General features: G+C 42.7%; 1 protein-coding gene across 2 annotated transcripts in view; it reads left to right on the top strand.

Moving 5' to 3' along the window:
* Window positions 1-12,572, top strand: part of EIF3H (eukaryotic translation initiation factor 3 subunit H) — a 103,624-nt gene extending 91,052 nt beyond the window's left edge. The window contains exons 4-8 of one of the 2 annotated variants that reach the window (XM_066379384.1): window positions 647-746; window positions 1,910-2,059; window positions 8,286-8,403; window positions 10,164-10,296; window positions 12,349-12,572. In XM_066379384.1, the coding sequence (XP_066235481.1) occupies window positions 647-746; window positions 1,910-2,059; window positions 8,286-8,403; window positions 10,164-10,296; window positions 12,349-12,446 (599 nt within the window). In that variant the 3' untranslated portion in view covers window positions 12,447-12,572. Of the gene's footprint in view, window positions 1-646; window positions 747-1,909; window positions 2,060-8,282; window positions 8,404-10,163; window positions 10,297-12,348 lie in introns of both variants that reach the window. The other variant, XM_066379383.1, reaches the window with a different exon arrangement.
* The last annotated feature ends 8,298 nt before the right edge of the window (window positions 12,573-20,870 follow it).

Raw genomic sequence — 20,870 nt, 5'->3', positions numbered from 1 at the left:
ATTTTATCACCTATTGCTAAAAGTTTCACTGTGTTAAGTTTCAGACAACATGAATGTTAACACAGGTTTTAGGCGAATATTGGCATGCCAGAGCCGTTATCATGCAGCAAGTGCTAAGCTCCTTACTCAGGGGCTGTTGAAGCAGTTAGTTTTGACAAAATGAGTTTCTATGGAACTAAAAAAAGACGCTTTTGTGATAGCGTTTGGATTTTAGTGGGCTGAGTTTTTAAAAATCTGCTTTAGGAAATTTGAACAGTAAATATTAGTATGGATAAATTTTGTGTGCAGGGCTCTTAGTTGCTGAAGAACTACACAAATGCATGCGGTGACTTTTGATATTTAATATTCATCAGTATTTCCCCTCTAATTGTAATAGTTGTATAGAACATATGATATATTTAATTTTCATCAAGATTACTGGTTCTAGCTGTGGAAGTTACCTATTATGAGTAGGATGATAGGTTTCTCCATTTTCACTTCCTGTTTGCAAAACTGTTTTGACTCTGCTTCAAATTGTGTTCTGATTCGGTATTTTGATCTTTATTTTGCAAAGATTAATTGCTAACTAACAGAATGTGCCTAGAACCAATGTCATTCAAGCACTAGTAGTGACAAAAGTCTTAGTAATTTTTCTTTCTTATTTGAGATCCCATAAAAACTGCCCAAGGGTCTCTCTCACTGAAGGCGTACAGACTGACTCCTAAACTGATGGAAGTGTGTAAAGAGAAGGATTTTTCTCCTGAAGCGTAAGTGTTTGGGGCCTGTTAGGCATACAGTGAAGGGCTGGGTGATTTGCTTTTCAGATTTTAGTTTGCCATATTTATTGAATCCTCGGTGGTGTGGTAATGCCTTTGCCATGTGGACGGTAGAAGTTTTCTGCATGGCCGAGGGCCATTTGATTTCTCCCATTCCGTGTTTAAACTGTTCTTTATGGAATGTCTCATCTGTTGTTCTCACTAAGGGCAAATTCAGTTGGAGTGGGAATTAATTAGCTACTGGATTTAGAGAAATAAATGGTTAAAGGAAGGGAGGTAGAATGAATGATCAGCGGCTGTCAGACTATAAACTGTCAGTCCAGTTGTGAGCTGTATGTCATATTTTCTGGACTTCTGTTTCAAGGGGGTGTGCGGGGAGAGGATATACAGATTTTAAGGATTCAGAAAGGAATGTGGCTTACTGGAAAATTTATAGGTAACAAGCATGCAAAGAATTAATCAATAAAGCCGTTTTGTGTTCCTACACAACGGCTTGGGAACATTTTCATTATACTTTTTAAGAAATGTATAGAATTTTTAAATTTTATGTTCATTATAGGAATTTTATTATAGTTAGTAGCCTTGACTTCATGTAGGACAGACAGACAATTCATTGCTAGTTTCCCATTTGACTCCTAAATAAATTAAAAAGAATTTTAAAAAGAAAAGCTAATTTATAAAGAATTTCTGGATATGGTAGTTATAACTAAGCTATGAGACATTGTGCTGTGTTCTAAAGCATTATATGTGTACTGTTCTGTGAGTAGTATTCTGCTGGTTAAATGAACTTTCCAAGAACCTGAGTAGATTTCTTTTTTAGCTTTTTAAAATGTTCTAGAGATTATATAGCATAACTTTCTATGACATTTACATTTTATTATCAGTGAAATTTTCAAGATACCTGATTACAAGGAAATAATAGTTTCTTTGCCAGCAGTCTTATTTTCTGGGTTTATAGCTCAAACTGAGGTCATTTTCAGAGTTATTCAAATTGTTCGAGTTATGCTTGACTGTAAAACCCATTGCCTTTTTAGAGCGTACTAATGAAACAAAGGTCTTGGGGAGGGCCGGTAATTAGGGGAAAATGTATGAAATAGTCAACTTATTATTTACTTCTGACCACCAGACTCAGGTATTTTTAACACGCTTCACAGATTGAAAAAGGGAAATATCACCTTTGAGCACATGTTTGAAGAAGTGCCGATTGTAATTAAAAATTCGCATCTGATCAACGTCCTCATGTGGGAACTTGAGAAGAAGTCCGCTGTGGCAGATAAACACGAGCTGCTCAGTCTGGCCAGCAGGTACGCCGCGCTTGCCTAACGAGAAGGCCCCTTTCATCACTTTTTGCAAAAGATTCCTTTGCATAGACTCTAACCTGTGAAAGAAGGAAAAAATTCCTTAAGCACATTTTGAGGTTACTAAGACAGGTACTTGTCCTGCCCTGCTAAGATCCAGGAAAAACTGCCACACTGATAAAGAGAAACTGTGTCTGAATACTAATTAGTTCCTATTCTGAGAACCCTCTGCTGCCTTTGCTGTCTCATTTTTGCTATAATAAGGTGAATGCCCGGGGGTTGGGGTTTCTTATTTGGCTCAGTGTTATTTATTGTACATTGCCCTCAGAGGCCGGTGCTATTATGTCTGGATATTTAATAATGCTCGAGAGAAAAACAAAAATCCTTTTTTTGTTTTGTATTGTTTTGTTTTGTTTTACTGGTGGCACTTGCCCTGGTTCAGATGCAGACTTTGTTAGCAGAAAGCTTCCGGTTTGAATTTCAAGCTAAAATTCGTGTGTCCCGGACCTGGCACTGTCTTTGCTCTCTTAGACAGCGGTGACATAATTTGCTCCCCTATCGCTGCTTTGGTCACCGAGTTGCTAAGATTATTTATTATGTTGAGAAAATGCTGACTGAAGTGTTCCAAAACAGTTTCCTTTATGGAATTGCTGTTCCTTTGCCCCTCGTTTATCTCTTAACAGAAATGTGACATTCCTATCTATAACCCCTCTTCAAAGCCCTTTAGGTTTGATATTAGGGATTTTTTTGTGGTAGGTGAAGGCTAACAGCAGACCCCTAGAATGAAATTAAATGGAAAAGTAGGCCATCAGTCAGTACACATTTGTGAATGTGAAAGAAACAAGGTGTGTTTCCTCAAGCCACCAGAAGCTCAGTTATTTATCAGATTTTCGTTTATGCCCCATGGCAGCTTGGACAACAGAACAGTGTAAGACTCTTTCGGCATAAGACAAGTGGGATAAACCCAGAAGGATCGGAGAGCCCGCTGTCTTGTCCTTGCTCCGGGCTGGGTAGACTGTGGTTCCAGACTGTGTGCACGCAGCACAGAGGCCAGGAAAGTCCTTCCAGGGAGGGAAGCCGGGCAGTAAACAGAGTGCTAACTGAGCCACTCAGGCTGCGGCGCTGATTTGGCACTAAGGAATGTGCTGTTTGCCTGCAAACGTGTATTCATAATAGTCTTTAACTTGTCCCTTTTAGAAAGTCATATTTTTCGTTATTGCTTTTACAAACCCACTTGGCACACCTGTATTCAAAGCTTTGAGCTGAGAGCCTTTTTCAGCATTGCAGGGTTACAGTTCGACAAATTAAATATATAGTTATATAATAGATTTAAGTGTACTACGTGAAAGCTTTTGCTTGTATAATTTATGTTCACCTTTTCCCAAGCTTCCTTTATGGAGCACACAAAACACATAGACCCCTTCTGTGCTTTAACATGACCGGTAAGCTGGTCTGTGATGTCTGTTTGTCCAAAGCAGCAGTGTAATAGCCAAGAAAATGTTCCCAATTCGCCATAGCTACTAAGATCTAGACAAATAATTTTATTTTAGCTTTTAACTTCTGTATTTTATGCAAAATAGGGAGAGGCTCTTTTCTTCCCATGTTAAGTTATTTTAAGAGTAAATTGGTGTTTCTATTGGGAGAAAAAACATGAATCTTAATACTAATGTACTGTTAGATTGACCCAAATTGATAATGCTATTTTAAAAGTTGTGTTCACCTCAAATTTTAATTTATAATATTGATCAGGCAAGCTGCCATAAAAGTTTTTCTGAGAAACCGTGTCAGAAATCATTATTAAATAGCTCCTTAAACATTTTGCTTGGTCTTGCTTTTCACAACCCATATGTGGATACCAGTTCTTTGATTTACCTATGCTGTGAATAGAACATACTATGGTCCGTTTTATATAAAAAGTTCTAATCTTTGATTTTATTAGATGAAAGTTCAACTAATGGCTATTTTTTAACAGCTTTTATTAAATTTTTAAAATGTGTTACATACACCTTCAGCTTTTCACACATGGAAAGAAAAACAATTATTTTTATTTCCTCTTTAGAAAGGTAAACTGAAGTTGGGCACCCTGCATTAAGGACAGTCAGGATAAGTCGATGCTGTAGTCAGAGCTGATATATCACTGCACATCTTGGTTGACATCTGTTTAAGTTGTCTGTGTTCAGTTCTTTGTTTCCTTGGCAATAAAAGAAAAACTTATTTTATTAAAACCCCTAACAACTCCATGTTTCAGTATCTAGTTGAATTGGTCTGATGAAAGAACCATAAAATTGCCCTTGGTAAATGGCCCTGTGATTTCCTGGGAACTGTGAAATAGTTATGTATTACTGTTCATTCCTTTTGCCATACAAGGACAGATATTTGAGTTTTCTTTTTTTTTTTTTTTTTTTTTTTTGTATTTTTCTGAAGCTGGAAACGGGGAGAGACAGTCAGACTCCCGCATGCGCCCGACCGGGATCCACCCGGCACGCCCACCAGGGGGCGACGCTTTGCCCCTCCAGGGTGTCACTCTGCTGCGACCAGAGCCACTCCAGCGCCCAGGGCAGAGGCCAAGGAGCCATCCCCAGCACCCGGGCCATCTTTGCTCCAATGGAGCCTCGCTGCGGGAGGGGAAGAGAGAGACAGAGAGGAAGGAGAGGGGGAGGGGTGGAGAGGCAAATGGGCGCCTCTCCTGTGTGCCCTGGCCGGGAATCAAACCTGGGACTTCTGCACGCCAGGCCGATACTCTACCACTGAGCCAACCGGCCAGGGCCTTATTTGAGTTTTCTTTGTTTGTTTTTGAGTTTGTTTGTTTTTGAATATGTCTTATTGGATAGATTTCTGAAGATCATTATTATAGTTTATTAATGTTATGTAATGTTGAAAGTCCACATATCTGTGCTGTGTTCTTTCACTAGAATGACATATACCTGCAATGCATAGTATTAGTACTTTAAAGATATTTTTGGGTGGAAGGGATGGTCTGTTCTGGTCGTACCTTTTTCATTGCTAAAATCAGTGTAGTCAGCCTCCAAGACTTAAGCTCTGGGAGTGAATACTGTGTGACAGTAACTCGCCTTCGTGCTTTTCTCCACTGTCACTGTGCACCCCCTTCTAACCTCTCCAATGACCTGGTTTTAAGGAAAATTGAAAGAATAATCAGTGAAACACTCATAACCCTTTTACCAAGATTCACCAATTTTGCATCTAAAAAATCATGCTTTTCCCCTGGAATCTTTTGAAAGAAAATTGCAGACATTACTCTTAACCCCTGAAGACTTACTTGAACATGCATATATTAAGATAAGGACATTTAAACTGGTTTAAGTCTCTCTCATCTTAAAAATCAAAGTTACAAAAAGAACATCTTTTGACTTCATGCCATTATTCTTTCACCTTTTGCTTCCTATTTTTCTTTTTTTGTAGTCCAAATTTTTAATAGAATTTTACACATGTTGTCTGTTTCCTCATTTCCCACTCCTCTTCAACACTGAAGGCTCCATCTATTCTGTGATGCTAGAGCTCTCCCTAAAGTCACAGAAGACGCCTTTGTCACTATTACTGGGTGTTTTAGATGCTTAAATGGTTACTATGTTGATAACCCTTTCTTCTTGAAATACTTTCTTTGGAGTCTCCACCTCCACTCTCTGTGTCACTTCCCGCTCCCCACCCACAGTGAGCCTCGCCTGCACGTCCCTAGGACCAGTATTCCACGGGGTCTGTCCTCCCCGTGTCCTTTCCTGACTTCCGTGCCCTCTGCTACCTTAGGCCGGGCCTCCTTGTTCCTGCCCCTGCCCCTCACGTTCAGTCTCCTGACTTCCTGTCTTCCACCTTCCCCTCTTTCACCGCAGTGACCTTGCTAAACGCAAATTGGATGATCTTACTACGCCTTCACTTAAAATTTTTGGCTGGAGCCTCTTTGGTTTCATTGCTCTTTCTTTCCCCCAGACTTGCCCGTCTCCTGTGCTCCTGGTGTAGGAATTACTTGCAGTTCAACAAGCACATCCTGCCCTTCCTGCCAGTCTGAGCGTGCCGCCTGCGCCCAGTGCCAGCGTGGCCCCGTTCTGCCTGCCGTATCCCCCACTCCTCTCCAGACTCAGAATCCAGCTGTCACAGAACTCAGAAAGGCTCGGCTCATCGACCAGACTGCCTTTTATGCTTTGTTCCGTTGCAGCGGTTATCGGCACTGTGTCGTAGTTGCCTTTTTGCCTTCCTCTCGGCTCACTGGGACGTATTGAGAGTAGCAACAGCTTACTGAGTGTCATTCTTACTGTCTAACAGCTGGGGAAGTATGCATGTACTTGATGATGTGTGTTGAGAGAATGCATGCGGGATGAGACAGTATTGTTAAATTTTCACCCTGAAGTCGTGTGGAAAGCAGTGTGACTATATAGTCAGTAGACCTAGACATTTGATTAGTTATGGGGAAAAAATAAAGTTAAAAATGATTCACAAAATGACAATGGAATAAGATACATATGAAAGAAATTTAGTTTGAAAGACACTTGATTCCTAGACAGGTTAAATCCCTGGGCCTTGGTTATGCAGGTAGTGCCGGGCCTGGGTCTGGTGGTAATTTTCTGTGTACACACACGCACGCACGCACACTCATGCACGCACACACTCTCACACATGCAGACACAGCCATCTGTGTGCTTTCTCTGTTTAACAAAGAGCCAAAACTTTCTACTTTTCTTCATGTTACAGATGGAATCCATATAGAAGCCATATTTTAACTGGATTTACTTTAGTTATTCCCAGCACTCCCAGTCTCTTAAGTTTCACTCGTGTATTAGTACTGTGTTCTTTTTATGACTCATTGGTCTTCTGTTGTGTGCATAAAGCTCAGTCTATCCATTCATCCTTTGGTAGACATTTGAGGTTTTTCTACTTTTGGCTGTTGTGAAGAATGCAGCTATTAACATGCACGCACAAGCTTTTGTGTGAGCATGTGTTCAGTTCCCTGGAGTATATACCAGGGAGTGGAATTGCTGGGTCATCTAGTAACTATGTTTAACTTTTTGAGGGACAACCAAACTTTTCCACAGCAGCTGCACCATTTTTTCATGCCTACCACAATGCATGAGTGTTCCAGTTTTTCTACATCCTTGTAGAAACTCCATGGCACCTTTCTTGCCGCAGTTTGGGGCCCTCATTCACACTGCGTTGTTGGGTGTTCTGTGCTGTGGGCACTTCCCATATGTGCCCCTCTGACCTCCCTAACCTGACGCTGTGCCCGGCCGTGCAGCCAGTCCTGTCACCTGCCTAGTTCTCACCCTCCTCAGGCCCGCAGCCGTGTGCTTTCTTCCTTCCAGCGACTCCTCTTGCATGGCTGGTCCCTTCCAGTCCTTTGCTTTCAGCCTGTCCTCTCCTTAAAGGCGTGTTCTGGCCGTACTACTTAGACCGTCTCTGCTTCCCCCCTCTCCTTCCCATGCTCAATCATTGGTAAGGGCAGTGAGATACAGACTTGAATGTCTCATTCGTTATTGTCTCCCTGTCTGCTGACACTGAAGCTGGAACCTAATAGGTCTTTAAATGAGTGAATGAATACGTTTTTCAGCTAGCTAACTGTGTAGTACACTTATGGAGCAGCAGGCCTTAGCATGCAGGAGATAGCTGCAGGCAGAAGTCAGTGAATATGGTGGTCATTGTCGTGCCGTACATTAGTGACGTGCATTAACATCGCGTTATAAGAAGAATTTTGTAAACTTCTGGAGAGGAACAGAAGTATGAACGACTATACTACAGATTCTAGGGAGGGCAAGAAGAAAGGAGCCCTCTTTCTTCACTTGGCTTTGCAGAATAAATGCTGTGGTTGCTCTTTTAGAACCCGCTAGATAGGGATGTCTTAGTGGGTTCGTAGGTCTTCCTTTCTGTGGCTACTGGCTTATGTTCCAGAGCGTAATCTGGAGGAGAGGCTGCTGAGAAAAAGTTCAGGAGTACTGGCCTTGGGGTCAACTTGGTTGTAAAGGAAATACACAGTGTAGATACTGTGCATGTATGCTGTCGAGCAGTTCCCGCCCTGCCGTGCCTGTGCTCTGACAGTGACATACAGCTGTTTCAGACACAGATGGCTGAATGACAGGCTCCGCCTCTACCCCTGCTTTTGCGCAAGTGCGGGCTCTTATTCTTTTAGCAAATGGCAGGTCATTTTACCCTCTCAGACCTCCTCAGAGCAGTGCCATAGCTGTAACTTGAAAACATAATGTGTCAGTGTGTTTCCTTTCTGTTTCAGCAGTCACCTGGGAAAGAGTCTCCAGTTGCTGATGGACCGAGTGGATGAAATGAGCCAAGACATAGTTAAATATAACACGTATATGAGGAACGTGAGCAAGCAGCAGCAGCAGAGACACCAGGTCGGTGTGACGGGAACACTCCGCAGTCCACTTCCGGCATGACATTTAAGATCTAAAATACTACTATTAGTGAGAGAGAGAGACAGATAGGACGGGAGAGAGATGAGAACCATCAACTTATAGTTGTGGCAGCTTAGTTGTTCATTGATTGCTTTCTCATACGTGCCTTGACCGGGGACTGCAGACGAATCACTGACCCCTTACTCAAGCTGGCAACCTTGGGCTCAAGCCAGAGACCTTTGGGTTCAAGCCAGTGACCACAGGATCATGTCTATGATCCCATGCTCAAGCTGGCAGCCTCGGGGTTTCAAACCTGGGTCCTCAGCATCCCAGGCCGACGCTCTATCCACTGTGCCAATGCCTGGTTAGGCTAAATTATTTTTGATAAAGCATTGACTATTGACTAGTAACTCTATACCATATCTTAAAAGATTATTTTTTATATAATATGTTTCTAACATATTTACAAATTGTACATACTTAAAAATACCTGTCTTAGAGCAAGAATATTAAGCCCAGGTTGTAATGCCAAGGTTATACAAATAAGAGTTACACTTATTGAGAAAATCAAAGTCAGAGAGATTCTGGAGTGTCACAGCTCATTTCTTTACTAACTGTAATTGGGTTGGTAGTGGCTCATTGCAGCATAGTTAGCAATCTTCAGTTCATTTAAAAAACTGAGCAGTTGTGATTAAGAGCAAGCAATTTTGATAGGAAGTAGTAGACCAACTGCTGTGAAATAGATGGTATAATACAGATAAAAACCCTAGAATTACTTGAATTTTCTCACATGCACATATACTGTTATGGCCATTTAACCTTTTCTTTAGTAGTGTTGTCCAAAGATCACATGATTTTCACAGTTCCTGGAATATTGTTTTGGGGCTGTATTGCTCTGAAATGTTCGTAACATTTGATTCATAGATAAGTGGATTCCAGAATGTTTATATGTGACAGTGTGTGTCTGCCTACTTTGTTTCCATTCAGATGTACTTGAAACTTGGTGTGTTGTTACCAGAATGCTAAAGCCTAACTAAGTGGTTCTAAGAATGTTCTATTAAAAAAAATTCACCGCTATTAGCTCTTGACTGTACTTTGATCTATAAGTTTGTAAATATATATATATATATATATATATCCCCACCCTTTTTCCAGAGAATCATAGAAATCTGGAGTTTGAAAGCATTTTTTGAGTTAATATTCATTGTTCCTTAGGTCTAAAGCACAGATGATTATCTGTTATTAAAAGTAATAGTAGTTACAGTTATAATAATAATAGTGATGATGATGTTAGAATAATAATCACATCATCAGTATTGTCGTTTTGGTCAGTAGTGATAAAGTTGAAAGATTTTCCCAGTGTGGTAGTCCATTAGTTTGTTATTAAAGTTAAGATGACTTATAGTGCGGTCGTTTACCCCATTGTCCTGAAGGGGAAGTGACTCCCTTTCTCCCACTGCTTAATCCCAAGCTTCTTTACCTTTTACGCCTCCCGTTTCTCACATCCCCAGTTGTATTTTCCCAAAGCATTAGTTATAGACTCCTAGACCTTAGAGTGAGTGACACTGGGTTTACAGCAAAGGAATTTCCTTCTATTGTCACAACATTTAGCCTCTTAGAAGCAGGAGTTACCAGGGGTCACCCTTTATAAAACAGAGGTTGGGATTCAGAGCAGTGGGGTTCGGCTGACCGCACGGGTGGGCGTGGGAGGGTTTTCCGGCTGCACTAGAGGCTGACCAGGCCGTGCCCCTCCCCCTCAGTACCAGCAGCGCCGCCAGCAGGAGAACATGCAGCGCCAGAGCCGAGGCGAGCCGCCGCTGCCCGAGGAGGACCTGTCCAAGCTCTTCAAGCCGCCCCAGCCGCCGGCCCGGATGGACTCCCTGCTCATCGCAGGTACCGCGGCCGGGGAGGTCGGGGCGGGGCTGTTGCCACCGTCCTGCAGAAAACAGGCGACAGGCTTAGAAAACAAAACATACGTCATACGACCTAGTGCATTTAAAATGGTTGAGTGACACATTTGAATCTAGTACCTGTAATTTTTTACATTTAAGGATCTGTCAGTCTGTGTTCCTCTCAGGGTCCTGTCAGTGCTTCACATTTTTGATATGGCATTTATACTTACTTTCTAAAATGGGAAGGTTTTATTTGTGGTTTGTTTGTTTTTTTGACAGAGGGAGACAGGGACAGAGGAAGGGAGAGAGAAGAGAAGCATCAATTCTTCGTAGTGGCACCTTAGTTGTTCATTGATTGCTTTCTCAAATGTGCCTTGACCGGGGGCTCCAGCTGAGCCAGTGACCCCTGGCTCAAGCCAGCGACCCAGCGCTGAAGCTGATGAGCCTGTGCTCAAGCCGGCCACCTCAGCGTTTCAAACCTGCGTCCTCTGTGTCCCAGTCTGACAGTCTGTGCACTGTGTCACTGCCTGGTCAGGCATTATTATTATTATTTTTTAAGATTTTATTTATTGATTTAGAGAGAGGCAAGAGAGAATAGAAGGGGGAGGAGCAGGAAGCATCAACTTGTAGTATTTACCGTATTTTCTGCTCCATAAGATGCACCCCCCCCCCCAGAAGTGGAGGGGGAAACGCCCATGCATCTTATGGAGTGAAAAATACAGTATTTTATTAAATATTTTGATACACTGTTAGGTTCAGAATATTTTTTTTTTAATTTTCCTTCTTAAAACCCCAGCTGTGTTTTATGGTCAGATGTGTCTTATGGAGCGAAAAATACGGTACTTCCCATTTGTGCCTTGACCAGGCAAGCCCAGGGATTCAAACTGGACCTCAGTGTTCCAGGTCGACACTGTATTTACTGCACCACCACAGCCAGACTGTATTTTTTTCATGGAAAGTAAGAAGAAATGTTTACAATCTCATGGTGCAGAAGATCACTTAGCTGAAGCCATTAACTCTTCCTGTGATAAGAGCACTAAGTCCAAGTCTGTATATGGGTGCTTGATTTGAACTGAGTTTTCTGACTTAAAGAAGAGTGTTTCCCTTGTCTTGACTTAAATTGTAGCAACAGGAATGTAATTCTGAATAGACTTTCTCTGGGGATACTTAACATTTAACACCTCCTTTAAGTGGTAGAAATTTGATTTCCTACATTAGGACTTGATTTTGAATCTATAATATTCATTATATTATTAGCTATAAATACCTTACTTCAATATAAATGTTGTTTAATACTGTTGGATTCAATCAGCCAGTCGTCTGTGAAGCATTTATTAGAGTGAAAATCCTACTCAAAGGAAAGCTGATCTTTCACAGTTTCTATTGATGTATTTTTAGGGTGGGTGAAATATCTCAATTCCATAAAGCTTTGTAATCCACACATAAATGAAATTTGGGGAACTAAGATGCATTCTTTAATTAAGGTCCAGTGCAGGGAGAATTGTATTTCTCATACTTTAAAAAAATGCATAACTGTTGCAACAGATTAGTTTTAAGACGTAAAAGCAGTGATGAAGTCCTTTTCTCTCATGGATTCTGTGTCCCTGGTCGGTTCTGGATCTGGGGGCTGAGGCCCCTCAGTATTTCCAGAGCCCAGACTGGACACCCCTGTACTGTTCACACCTGGGTCAGGGGGTCGGGTTAGTTTGCAGTTCTTCTATCTGCTCAGGAGCGCTCGTGCTGGTTTTTTTCTACCTTGTACAGTGTTGGGCCGAGCTTCATAGTCAGCACATTTTGATTGACAACTAGTATGTCTTCCTGTTTTTAAGTTGTAGTGTTTCTCCTCTGTGTAAGCAAGAGTGGAAGATAGTTTAAGAACTTCTAACCTCTATTGTCCCTTATGGAGAAATAGAATTGATTCTTATGTCCTCTCAAAACAAAACAAAATACTTGTAGTTCAGTATTATGTTGATTTTCTTGTGACCAGAGTTCTAGGTCATTGTAGAATTTGTGGCCCATGGTGACTCTCTTTCTCACTTTCCCAAATGCACAGGCCAGATTAACACTTATTGCCAGAACATCAAGGAATTCACTGCCCAAAACTTGGGCAAACTCTTCATGGCTCAGGCTCTTCAAGAATACAACAACTAAGAGTGGACGTTTCCAGAAAAGAAGTTAACATGGACCCTTGAGATCACATTGGGGCAACTCTTGGAAGAAATACATCAGCATATTGGAAAGTCTTTCTCGCCAATAATAAAATGTAGATAAAAACAATCTTGACTGCTTGCTCATTTGGCTTACATATTATATCTAGGTGCTTGTTTTTGTATTCCTTCGATCTATTACTTTCTCAAAGATAAAACAGCCTCCACTGGAAGCTTCATCAGGCTCAGACCTCAGGAGCCCGTCACCTTTGCTGCCTCTGGTGGCACCTCTCAGCCACACTCTGACCTGTAGGCACCGCCAGAAATTCTAGCGCTTCTTCGCCCAAGCGCCCTATAAGCCCAGGCTCGTGTCCAGGCCCAGGAGCCATCCTCCCCGGGCCTGGTCTCGCTTCAGTGTCCAGCTTCTCATTTTTCTGGTAATGGTTCACCGGTCCTTATGCCCACAGGCCACTAAAAAAGAAAATCACTTTAACAAAGGACTATATTTAATATGAAAATGAAATTCATTCTGTGTATATTTTAAAATTTAGGACTTTGTGTTTATCTTTTTCTTACTATGAAATAAAATTCTGCTAAGACCAGGGTTTTGGAGTGAGGAAAGAAGATTTGGGAGGACAGTAGTACATTGGGAACAAATTTTTAATTCTGCATTTGAAAGGTCATCGGAGGTCTCACTCTTTGTGTAATGCCAAAGCCAGGTTTACGTGCTGGTGGAGGCGTGCCTGGGACCCTCCTGGTGATTTCCACCTTGAAGACATAGCTCCTGAGAGGATAATCATGAGTGGATAAGGGTAAGAAAGAAGGGCTGAGAAATATTTTTTCAACAACATTGTTTTGGGGGCACCATTGGGGCTCTCAGATCAGACAGCTGGATTGACACCTGGCTCTTCTCCCTTTGGTGTGTCCTTAGACCAGTTGCTTAACGTCACCCTCGTCCAAATGAGGTAAGAAAAGGAGCCGAGTGTGTTAACCCTGTCTGGTGGGTGTGAGTGTTGAAGTTCATCAGGGGTTGGGTAGAGCACAGCACGCAGTGGTTGGGATGTTGTAGGCACTGGGTAAGTGTTAGGATGACGTGGACACGAAGCACTATTCAGGATACTGGGTTATTAGCAGGTTTTTGCTTTTATGAAGGTTAGGTGCTTCATCTCTAGAATCTAAACACTTTTTTACATGTGTAATTTAGTTTTCTAAGAAATACTTGGAAGTGGACTTAACTGGTCAAAGGGTATTTAAAATTCCAAGGCTTTTAACTTGTCAAATTGTCTTCAAGAAAAGTGTATGCTGATTTGCACTCACCCGTTGTGATTTCTTATTTGAGTCAACACACATTTGAGTATGGCTGTGCTCAGTAGAGGAGTGTTATTGCTAAAACTGGCCACGTCCCTGCTGGGCGGATTGTATCCTCTTAATCATTTCCCTGCATTCTAATCTGGATGTAGATTTTTATTGCGGAGTTGAACAAAACACCCTTGAAAACAGCAAAATGAAGGACAGTCAGTTCAAACATAAGCTTAATTACTGTTTCTCTCCTGGTGTAAGATTAATGTAACAAGACTTCATTTTATTTTAGAAAGGTGTGATTTTTTGGTGTAAATTCCATATGCCTGCTTAGATAGCCATAACTCAGAGTAATCTATGAGTACATGCTAGTGGCGGATCTCAGTAGTTTCTGAGTTAGGAGTTCCTGTGGAGGGGAAACTGTGTAAGAAAACATGTCAATGGAAATGAAATCTCCCCAGTATGTAGTGTTAGGGAATGACTTCTGTTCTGCATTTGATTTGAATGCTATATTCTGACATTTTTCAGGAGCAAATACATGTGGTTCATCTTCTATAAATATTTACAGTTTCTTTAAGTTGAAATGAGGAAAGCTCATAAACTGAGTACCAGGTCTAATAAATCATTCACTTACCCAAGAACAAGAAAGAGAAGTCTAGTATGTTAATCTAATGGAAAATTAGAAACCAAGAAAGTCAAAACATTTGCCATTAAACCCCATACTCATTGATAATGCTTTATAAGGCTCTGGAAAATAACAGCATTATTCTTTTTTTTTTTTTTTTTTTTTTTTTTTTTTTTTTTTTACAGAGACAGCGAGTCAGAGAGGGATAGATAGGGGCAAACAGACAGGAACAGAGAGAGATGAGAAGCATCAGTCATCAGTTTTTGTTGCGACACCTTAGTTCATTGATTGCTTTCTTATATATGCCTTGACCGTGGGCCTTCAGCAGACTGAGTAACCCCTTGCGCGAGGCAGCGACCTTGGGTCCGAGCTGGTGAGCTTTGCTCAGACCAGATGAGCCCACACTCAAGCTGGCAACCTCGGGGTCTTGAACCTCAGTCCTCCACATCCCAGTCCGACTCTCTATCCACTGCGCCATCGCCTGGTCAGGCAACAGCATTATTCTTCATTAAAATTTAGACTGCTCAAAGTACTTTATTTTAACATCGAGGTAAAGTGAAAGGACTTCTCCCTCCATTTTTGGAAGCTTGGCAATTGAAATGTAATCTAATGTTACCCTAATTAAGAGGTTGTTATGATTTCTTATTTACAGCATCTGAATACTTCGTATTTAGAGTCTTCTAAGATGTTACTACACTACATTGTTCAAACTGTTTTTCTAACATTCTTTAGAAAACCGACCTTGGCTTCACTTTCAGAGCGTGCTGGCATTGAACTTGGGTGTAGTTATCAGAATGTTACGAAATAATTTTTTGAGTTGTAAACCATTTCTTTTTATAAACAGTTCTCATTTAAATTAAATGTGTAATATACCATTTATCAATTGTTTCTTCTTTCTGTTCTCACTGTAGTTATATCATAGAAATGGAACAAAGGGCTTAACTCAGATATCTATAGGGCTTATTTTAAGCAAATGACTCAACTGCCCATCTATAGAAGGCATGATCAAAACATCCCTGCCCTGGAGAGTGTTTTGGTCCATCTCAACAGAGCATCCTCCCTTATTTGGAATGTGCGGAAGGGGTGAAAGTAGTTAGTAGATAAGTATTAAAAAGAGGATAAATATCTGTGCTTACCAAATTAATACAAAGAGAAAGGAAAAGCAGCGGATGCCTTTTCTATCCCATGGCCTAATGCTGCACTGGAGTGATTAGGACCTACTTGAGTCCCAGCCCCTGGATGGATTGGAACGGGTCAATCTGACCAACTCCCAAGTTACTCAAGACAGAGCTTGAGGAGCTGGAGAGCCAGAGCTAGTGGGAAGTTACAGTTCATTGGAGCAGACAGCTGTGGCCTCGTACCTAATACCTTGAGCTTCATTTTACATAGATGACACCACCTATAATGCACCTTCAGCCTGTTCCACAGCCACTGGCAGAACCCAGAATCCTGGTGTCTGGCGATTTTAGGGATACAGTCTGTGGTGCAGAAATGGTTTCCAAGGGCCCGCACCCCACTCTGGGGAGTGTGGACCATTTCATCGGGCTTGCATCCCAGACATTTCCTGACCTGTATCCTCTGTTCTCAGAGGGCCTCAGTCATGTGACCAGTGGATTAGAGTGACAATTTGATTCCTTAGAATTGATGTTGACATCAATTGCATTTTCTTAACAACTGAGTTAGGCACCCGTTTCAATACTTTCACTGATTCAAGGGCAAGCGGTCTACCAGAGATTGGAAACAGCCAAGTTTTACTAATGTAAGTATTCCCTGGGGTGCTGAATCCATGTTCCTCTGGGACTTGTCGAAAGTCCTTTTCAATGGGCTTGCAGATACTTACTTAGTTTCTTTACATGCACATTCTTGTCCCCGCCCAAAACAAACAAACAAAAAACACAGCATATGAAAGTTCTGATCCACTAACCGTGTGCTATAAAGAAAAGTAAAAAATTACTTTCTCTTTTAATCCAAAAATTACTGATTTTACATTTGGATACAAGTAAGGAAACTACCATTTCTTCATCAGACCCGTAACAATGTAGGGTGGCCCATTTCCAAGTGTTCTTACAAAATTGAGTTGGTTGCAGTAGGAAAACATTCTTATTGCTTCTGGCATTTGTGTCAACCTGGAGACATAAACTCAGGTGTCACTTCTATTTCCTCCAGTAATATTTTTTTTCATTGACCCCTCTCCAGGGCACAGCCATTTCTGGCATCGTCCATCTTCCTTTGTGGACATGGAGGCAAAGGATTTGTTTAACTTGCAGCCGTGTTTACTGCTTCTGACGGTAAATGGTCCTTGCCTTTTCTTCTTGGACCGTAGTCTCTCTTGCCAATGTTTTACTTTGTATGTATTGGAAACGGTTCTTGTTTTGTCGAATCCCCTGGGTAATCTTTCCCAACCTTTGTGTATCCTGCCATTTGGCTTTCACTTGCTTAACTCATTTCTAGAGCTGAACTGCCTGCGATTCTTTAGTTTTGATTCTTGCCCTTCGCCATCGTGAGGTTTTTAAATTGCATTTTATCTTTTAAAATGGTCACACAGATTTTAATTCTTTCCCTGATGTAATCATGCATCTCTGGATGTCGTCCTTCTCCAGTCAGGCAGGCAAGTGTCCCAATAACCAGCTCCTCGATCACAGGGTGCGGGTCTGTTTTTCTCTCTGATGCGTGCCGCCCCCATTATTGCTAATGAAAGGCCTTCATGTGCGTTAAGGGGAAACGACCTCTAATGAGGTACAGGGAGGAACTGCAGCTGGTGGTTTTCACGTCTAGCCCACCGCGCTGTAACAGAAATGCACTCTCAGGAGGCAGTGGGCCAAGGAAATGCAAAGTGCATGTGCTACCTATGTCTGGTCTTTATGGGTGGGCGCCATTGTTCTAGCTTGTAGTCTCTGATGTTCCAAACCTGCCTATTAATGGAGGCGAAAAACTGATACTTGGAGAAGAAAGTGAGTAGACAGATTCCATTGCAGTTGAAGCGACTTTTAAGAGCGATCTCCTACATTAATATATTATCTCAGTTCACAAAGTGCTTGCTGTGTATTTTCTCGTTTGGAATGGGGTAGGGGCACGACTGTGAAGCCCATGTGCTCGGTGCTCAGAACACTAAAGGAAGGAGAAGGACTGCTCAGGGATGGTGAAACCAACTCAAAACACACCGTCAACTACAGCTAGCCCACTCCTCGGAGGCAGGACTGGGACTGGAGTCGGGTCCCGAGTTCTCTGACCAGGACGTGGTACAACCTCCCTTCTCAACACAAGTCTAGGAAACTCGGTTGTGTTTCCAGATGGCTTCCAATTTGCATGCTGTCTTCTGTGGTGAACCATTCTCTCCCCTCGCCACCCCCACACCAATTTCAGGGAATGTTTTTGCTCCCTAACTCACCCTACACCTTAAATGTATAGTCTTAATGTCCGTGGTCATCATTGGACTGTGGTCCACTTTACCTTATCAATAATCGTTTCTGATGAACAAGAAATGAGATCAAGGAATTCCAGTGCCCGTATAGACTTGTTTCCTGAGGCCATCTAAGCTCGGCATCCCAGTCTGACGCTCTACCCACTGTGCCACCGCCTGGTCAAGCCATCTAAGCTCTTGTTAACCTCTGTAACCAGCACAGGGCTGAGGACCCGAGAAGGGTGCAGACGGAGGAGAGAGGGGCAAGCAGGGAGAAGGCTTCCAGGTTCTAACACGTGGTCTGTTTCTAGTTCCACTCTGAGTCATGTCTGTAGCCCTGCACTTGGGTCTCCCCAAAACATGTTTGAATCTTCTTAACGCTGCCTTTTTTTCTGCTTCAGCAACTGTGAGTTGGCTTTCTTAGCTTTCAACTTCAAAAATACTGAATCCAACTCATATATATGCCGAAGTGTATTGGGCCTCCATAGATTTGAGAAGTTGCGGCCTTAAGAGGTGACAGGAGAATACAAGTTACATTGCAGTTACACTAATATTTTCAAGCAGGAGGGGACCCGGCCTGATCTTTTGCCCACCAACACTCCCATTCACAGATACGGAAACAGACACTGAAGGCTTTAAATATTGTTTCTTAAATAGGCTAGATCATTTTGCTTTTTTTTTTTTGGTATTATTCTGTGTCTCTGCACTTCTTTTTTTAATTTTTGTTTAATTTTTTCAATTACAGTTTACATTCAGTACTATTTTGTGTTAGTTTCAGGTGTATAGTCAGCATGTCTTTTTTTTCTTCCAAATGAGAGAAGGGGAGATAGACTCCTGCATGCGCCCCAACCAGTATCCACCCGGCAACCCCTATCTGGGGCCAACGCTCTGCCCATTTGGGGCCGTGCTAGCAACTGAGCTATTTTTAGCAGAGCCATTCTCAGCACCCAGGCTGATGTGCTCAAATCAATGGAGCCATGGTTGTGGGAGCGGAAGAAAGAGAGAGAGAAGGGGGAGGGAGAAGGATGGTCGCTTCTCTTGTGTGCCCTGACCAGGAATCATACCTGGGGCATCGACACTGTGCCAACGCTCTACCACTGAGCCAACCGGCCAGGGAGTCGGCATGTCTTAGGGCAGGGGTCCCCAAACTTTTTACACAGGGGGCCAGTTCACTGTCCCTCAGACTGTTGGAGGGCCAGACTATAAAAAAAATATGAACAAATCCCTGTGCACACTGCACATATCTTATTTTAAAGTAAAAAAACAAAACGGGAACAAATACAATATTTAAAATAAAGAACGAGTAAATTTAAATCAATAAACTGACCAGTATTTCAGTGGGAACTATGCTCCTCTCACTGACCACCAATGAAAGAGGTGCCCCTTCTGGAAGTGCGGTGGGGACCGGATAAATGGCCTCAGGGGGCCGCATGCAGCCCGCGGGCCCGCAGTTTGGGGACCCCTGTCTTAGGGTGTTGCTTCTTACATTCTGAGCCTTTGTGAGATGCTCCCTGATGCACTGTGGAGTGAAAGTGTGCTCCCTGTAGCATTTGGAACACAAAGGTGTCACGCTCTCAAGAAAGAACAAGGAGATAGGGGCTAATTAAAAACCCTGACGTCTCTCCCCCACCCTGACTGTCCCAGCTGGGAAGGAGCTGTAAGAGGTGAGCTTGTGCTGTTTTGCTGGAGATGGGTGGTATAAACAGGTGGCGCGGTATTCTAAATTTGGTTTGAGATGAAAACATTTCAGGCAAACAAAATTATGCTAGATTCTTTTGACAGTGAAGTTATTTCAATAGAGATGCAGATGTCAGTTTTATGAAAGTACAAATCAACGCTGGAAAAAGAATACTTGAGGAGGTGTGTGTGTGTGTGTGTGTGTGTGTGTGTGAGCTCCTCCTGACAGAACGCTTTGGAAAACTCACCTGTGTTTCTGCCTCCTAAAAGTGCAATGACCCGGTGTGCTTAGGCCACTCCCTCCCTCTCCCAAACTCACAAAAGCAAGAGAGCTGGAGTAATTAGTTAGGAGCAAAGACATTTGCTTTTGCGATGTTCGTGTCATTCTGTTCATGCTCTGGATTCACAAATGTACAGAAATTCAGGGCTCATCTGGGGTAGGAGAGGGAGAGAGCGGAGGTGTTGATTTTGCATTCTGATGCAGCCCTGATGTGGCAGATATCAGATGACAATCTCCCATCTTGTATCAAGGGACTGAGGCAGTTGTTGGGTGCTCTGCGGAAAGCGGCCAGTAGCCGGCCATGCAGATGCTCCATGGATTCCGGATCCGGGTTAGCAGCAAACCATTGCTTCCGATTGAAAGCACAGTGGACAAAAAGATGACTTTCTCCTGATGCCCTTATGTCCTAGATGCTTGCCTCCGGGAAGAAAAGTCAGCCAGCCAACCAACAAGTAGGGCACTTTTTCCCCCTTAAGAATTGGGTGTTGCTTACTTACCCTGTCCATTCTGAGTCTCTCTTTGTCGCACTTGGCCAGGGGGTTTTAGTTCTGCAAATGCAGCATCCCTGTGGGATGTAAGTGGAATCACAAACTTACACTTTCAAAACCGGTGACGTGCTGGGTTCTCTGTACGTTGGAGCACTGTCTGGTGCTCATTCAGCAGACACACTGGGAACACGGGCAGGAAGTCCTGACCCCCGGCCTTCCTCCAGGGCTGTGCTTCTCTAAGTGTGGCACCGGGAGGAGCTGTCCCCTGTGAATTTGTCCGAATCGCAGAATTGCGCACCTCAGTTGGGAGCCTGGAGGGCACAGCCTGACCACCTGTGCTTGGACCCGGGCTCTGGTGACTCGGCATTCGCTTCCGCGCGCTCCGGAACAGTGCTCTGGACCGGCTGCCAGTCGTTACTGTCCGGGGAGTTTTTAAAAAGTCAGGTCTGAAATAAGGGCTGGAATTTTTTTTCCCCCTTTCAGTTGCCAGAGGTGATTTGGGGAGACATAATGTGATAAATTATTTTAGACTAGCCACCTTTTTTAGAGGTTAAGGGTAATAGGTCAGGCCATGGAGAAGGAAGGAGATTCCAGACAGAGCAAAAAAAACTAAATAAACCCAGGCCTTGAGGGAGGGGGTCTGAGGAGGGGGCCGGGCA

Source organism: Saccopteryx leptura, chromosome 3, assembly GCF_036850995.1.
Source record: "Saccopteryx leptura isolate mSacLep1 chromosome 3, mSacLep1_pri_phased_curated, whole genome shotgun sequence".
NCBI lineage: Eukaryota > Metazoa > Chordata > Mammalia > Chiroptera > Emballonuridae > Saccopteryx > Saccopteryx leptura.
Note: the sequence above shows the minus strand (reverse complement) of the source record. Positions and strands in the feature narration are given on the sequence as shown.